The 4,326-nt window shown below is 43.4% G+C and overlaps 1 protein-coding gene across 3 annotated transcripts in view; it reads left to right on the plus strand.

Annotated features, from left to right (window-relative positions):
* Lgals8 (galectin 8) overlaps positions 1 to 4,326 on the plus strand; it is a 36,909-nt gene that overhangs the window by 20,340 nt on the left and 12,243 nt on the right. For all 3 annotated transcript variants that reach the window (XM_028769921.1, XM_028769919.1, XM_028769920.1), the window contains exon 8: positions 2,925 to 3,013. In XM_028769921.1, the coding sequence (XP_028625754.1) occupies positions 2,925 to 3,013 (89 nt within the window). The remainder of the gene's footprint in view (positions 1 to 2,924; positions 3,014 to 4,326) is intronic.

Consider the following 4,326-nt stretch of genomic DNA (forward strand, 5'->3'; position numbering starts at 1 on the left):
AGTGCAAATGGCAGGAAAAGGAGGTATGGATATTTTGTTCCAATAAGCGTTTGCTGAAGCTGTTAGAACATCTCCAGTGGTTTTTAGCAGCAGAGGTTTTTTTTTTCTCTCATTTTCTTCATTATGGGCTATTTTGCTTATAAAAGGGTTGAAAGATTGGCTGAACAACTGGAAAAAAATAAGGGTGGAAATGGAGAGGCTTAGGAATCAAAAAATGGAGAAAATGGGAAAACATGAGAGTTTATTCTTCTCCTTTCTGAAAAAAGTAACAGAGTTGGCTGTGCAGCTAGGGAAATTGGGAGTAGAGGTAGACAAACTTGAAAAAAAAGTCAGACATTAAAAAGGGGGTTGGGAGGGACGGCAAATAGGTTCATTCCCAGTGACTGAACCAAGGAGTTTTTACCAGGTAGAAAAAGGGAAAGGAACTGTGTCTGATGTCAGTCAGGTCAAAGAAATGGAAAAGCAGAAGAATGGCCGGATGAGAAAGCCTTTTTAAGGAAACACGGTTAAACTGACAGCACCCTTTGAAGACAGGCAGTCCTGGGTCACAGAATCACCAACAGCATTCCCAGTAGTTATACAGCGTATGCCTGCTAATGGGGGTGACCCACAAGGTTATGACAAAATAAGATGGTATCCCATAGAAATGAAGGGCCTAAAGCTTTTTAAAGAGGCAATGATGTCTTAAAGGATGCCTTCTTCCAATGTGAATAACTAGGCTTCTCAAAATAGAATTATTCTCCAAGACTGGCAGGGATTAGTAATGTGTGTACAAGAGGCTGGCCTTCAATTGCAATGGTTGTTATAGTGAACAGGAAAAGCCAGGGGCTTGGAACAGTGCAATAAAGTGAAGGGAATTAATAAAACGAGAGACCAGTTGGTAGGTGCAGAACGTTATGCTGATATACATGAACAGGTTCAAGTGGAAGATTCAGTCATAGAACAGTGTCACTTAGCAGCTCTAAGAACTTGGGACAAAGTTGAGAAGCCAGGAAAGAAGTCCATATTATTACAAAGATTATACAAGGCTCTGGAGAAGCCTTCACTAATTCTTTTAAACAAAAATTGAACTCAGCAGTAAATAAGATTATATTGGACACAGACACAGACAGGTGTTGATAGAGACTCTAGCACTTGAAAATGCAAATACCAAATGTAAAAAAAAATAACACCACTAAAGGCGTGGGCAGTATCCATGGACAAATTGATAAAAGAATACAAATTATATTGGTTTTAATGTATACCATACTAATAGATCAAACTATAGGTCTCTGATATCAAAAGGCCTGGTGCTTTCATTGTGGGAAATATGAACATTTGAAACAAAATTGTGAACAAGGCATCTTCCAGGGCAGTGGTTTTTCTAAATACAAGCCAGAAGACATAGGCTTCCAGGAGTGTGCAGGCAAAGTGACAAGGGTTGCCATTGGACTAATGAATGTAGGTCCAAGAGAGATATCCAGTGCAAGTTCTTACTGTTGGGGAAATGAAATGGGGTGGGGTGGGGGCAGCTTCAGGCTCCACAGCAAAAAGTACGAGCCATTTGCCTCGTGTCAGCCAGGAAATAACAAACAAGCTTCTCAAAATAGAATTATTCCCCAAGACTAAGTATTCCTCAGCTAAGTATTGCAGATCCAATGCATGCTACTGCTGGCAGTGCTGCTCCAGACTTGGCCGTAGATAATTACACCGTTCCTAGGAATTCATGTTATAAAGTAACTATTGGAGTTTATGGTCCTTTGCCCTTAGGGACAGTAGGAATGGTCTTTGGAAGGAGCAGTTTGACATCCCAAGGATTTGTTGTGCACCCAGGAATAATAGATGATGATTTCAAAGGCAAAATTAAAACAATGGCTTATATAAAAAGAAAAGGGGGGGGCAATGTAACACAGGTGATAGGATTGCTCAGCTGTTACTGCTTCCCTACATCAAATGCAAAGCGGCTCTAGCAGAAAGATCAGAAGGGATTGTAAATACAGGAAAATATGTGTTCTGGAAAAGTTATTAATGATTAGAGGCCAAAACTAAAGTTGCAAGTGAGTGACATTGAAATAGAAGGGTTGGTGGATACAGGAGCTGATGTTAACTATTATTTCACAAAAATCTTGGAATTCAGAATGGCCACTCAAAAGGCTTATACCCAGTTTCTAGGAACTGGAAAGTTATCTCAGATAAAACAAAGTGTGCAATAGCTTAAATGTGTGGGCTCAGAAGATTAAATAGGAAGGTCAAACAGCCTTATGTGACTGACATGGCTATAAATGTATGGAGATAAGATTTATCTCAGTAGTGGGGAACTCAGATTAATATTCTCTCAATACCAGAGACAATCCCTAAAATAAAAGGGGGTGAAGTGGCAGATGCTTCTGGGGAGGAAGTATTGAAAAATGTCATCCAGAACAACCACAGACTGTGCAGACTACCCAAACACAGGACACAACAGGGACTGAGTTTCTAAATTTCAGGATACTCCTGAAATCATACCAACAGCCCTACCCTTAAAATGGTTTACTAACCAGCTGAGCTGAGCTGAGCCAGAGAAGATATTGTTAAGAGACAGTTAGGAGAAGAACCTAGGAAGAACACGCACAAAGTAGCAAAAAATAAGGTTACAAAATCATATCCAGAACTGTCTACACCAAGAACATAGATGCTACTGTCACTCACACCAAAACCCTACCTCCCAGCTGTTTGTCTAAGGTTTGAAGAGCCACGCGTACGTACGTGCGTGCGTGCGTGCATGTGTGCGTGCACTGAGTGAGACTGTGCTTTGCAGGGGACCCAGCTGAGATGAACATAGCAATAGCAAAGATCTTTCCCCACCCGGAGTCCACAGACTCTTAACCCTGCCTTCATGTTGTTGGGAATTCTCCCACAAGAGCCTTTTCTGAAGATGCCTCATTCTGACTGTGGCCCCTTTTCAGAGCCTGCCATTTGAAGCAAGGTTGAATGCCTCCATGGGCCCTGGACGAACCGTTGTCATTAAAGGAGAAGTGAATACGAATGCCAGAAGGTCAGTCTGCTGCTGCCCCAGTGCCCGTGCTCTTGGGGTATGTTGTGGAGCTGGTGTGCTTTCTTGAAAGGAGGGCAACGGCAGGGCAGGGTCCCACTCGAGCTGCTGGCAGTCAGGGCTGAGGGCCAGTTCTGGTTGAGGCCTCTTTCTCCCAGGTAGGTGAAAATTTTGCCCATGGGCTCTCTCTTGGCACGGTCCATACCCCAAGAAGCCAAGTTGAGCTATTGATTGATCCTGAAGGAGCCAATGAAAATAGCCAAATTAACAGTGAAAAACAGAAAAAGGATTTACTTGACATGGCCACAATGGGAAGAGAGACAGAAATCCAGTGACTCCCTCAAGTCCATCTTCAAGGTCCTGTGGTAAAACTAAAGTTTAGAGCACCAAGGATTTGTATATGTAAGCAGTCCCAGTCAAGGTGTGATCCCACCACAGGGGCCCACTGGGCTTCTGTCACACCTGATTAGGTGCTCTGACAAGTTGTAAATCTTTTTCTAGGCAACAAGTTCCCTCTCTGGTTGGTGCTGTTTCCTTCTAGAATGTATTTCCTGGGAAACCCCCATTTCTTGGAGGCCATGTTTCAACAGTAATAGATGAGGGACACACATCCCTGTTTACAGTATCTTCATTTCTGCCAGGCCAGCGGTACCAGGTCAGGTTTCCCTTTTGTGATACACAACATTGTGCTTTAGGAATCTTTTCTGTGTTGGGCATGGTAGTGCACATCTAATCCCAGCATGCAGGAGGCAGGGGCAGGTGGATCTCCGTGAGGCCAACCAGGAATACACAGTGAGATCGTCTCAAACAAACAAACAAACAAACAAACAAAGGATTTCAGGAGTGGGGCTGGGGAGTGGGTCAGTAGATAAAGTTTGGATTAATAACATCTGTTTGAAAGTGTAGTGGCATGTACCTATAACCCCAGCACTGGGAGGCAGACACAAGAGGATCCCAGGGGAGACCCTGTCTCAAAAAATAAGGTAGAGGGGCTAGAGACATGCCTCAGTGATTTAAAAATATATACTGCTTTTGTAGAGGTCACTTTCCAGCACCAATACCAAGCAGCTCACAACCTCCAGTGACTCCTGGTCCAGGGGAACTGATTCCTTCCACAGGCACCTGCACTTACATGCACACAGCTATGCATGTATGCATACCTAAAGATAGTAAAATGAATGTTTAAAAACTGAGTAAGTTAGAAAGTAGTATTGGAAGATACCTAGCATCAACTTTTGGCTTGTGTATGCACAGCCACTCCCATGTATCACGCACGCACGCACGCACGCACGCACGCACGCACGCACGCACGCACG

The sequence above is a fragment of the Grammomys surdaster genome, unplaced genomic scaffold (assembly GCF_004785775.1).
Source record: "Grammomys surdaster isolate TR1022 unplaced genomic scaffold, NIH_TR_1.0 194, whole genome shotgun sequence".
Classification (NCBI taxonomy): Eukaryota; Metazoa; Chordata; class Mammalia; order Rodentia; family Muridae; genus Grammomys; species Grammomys surdaster.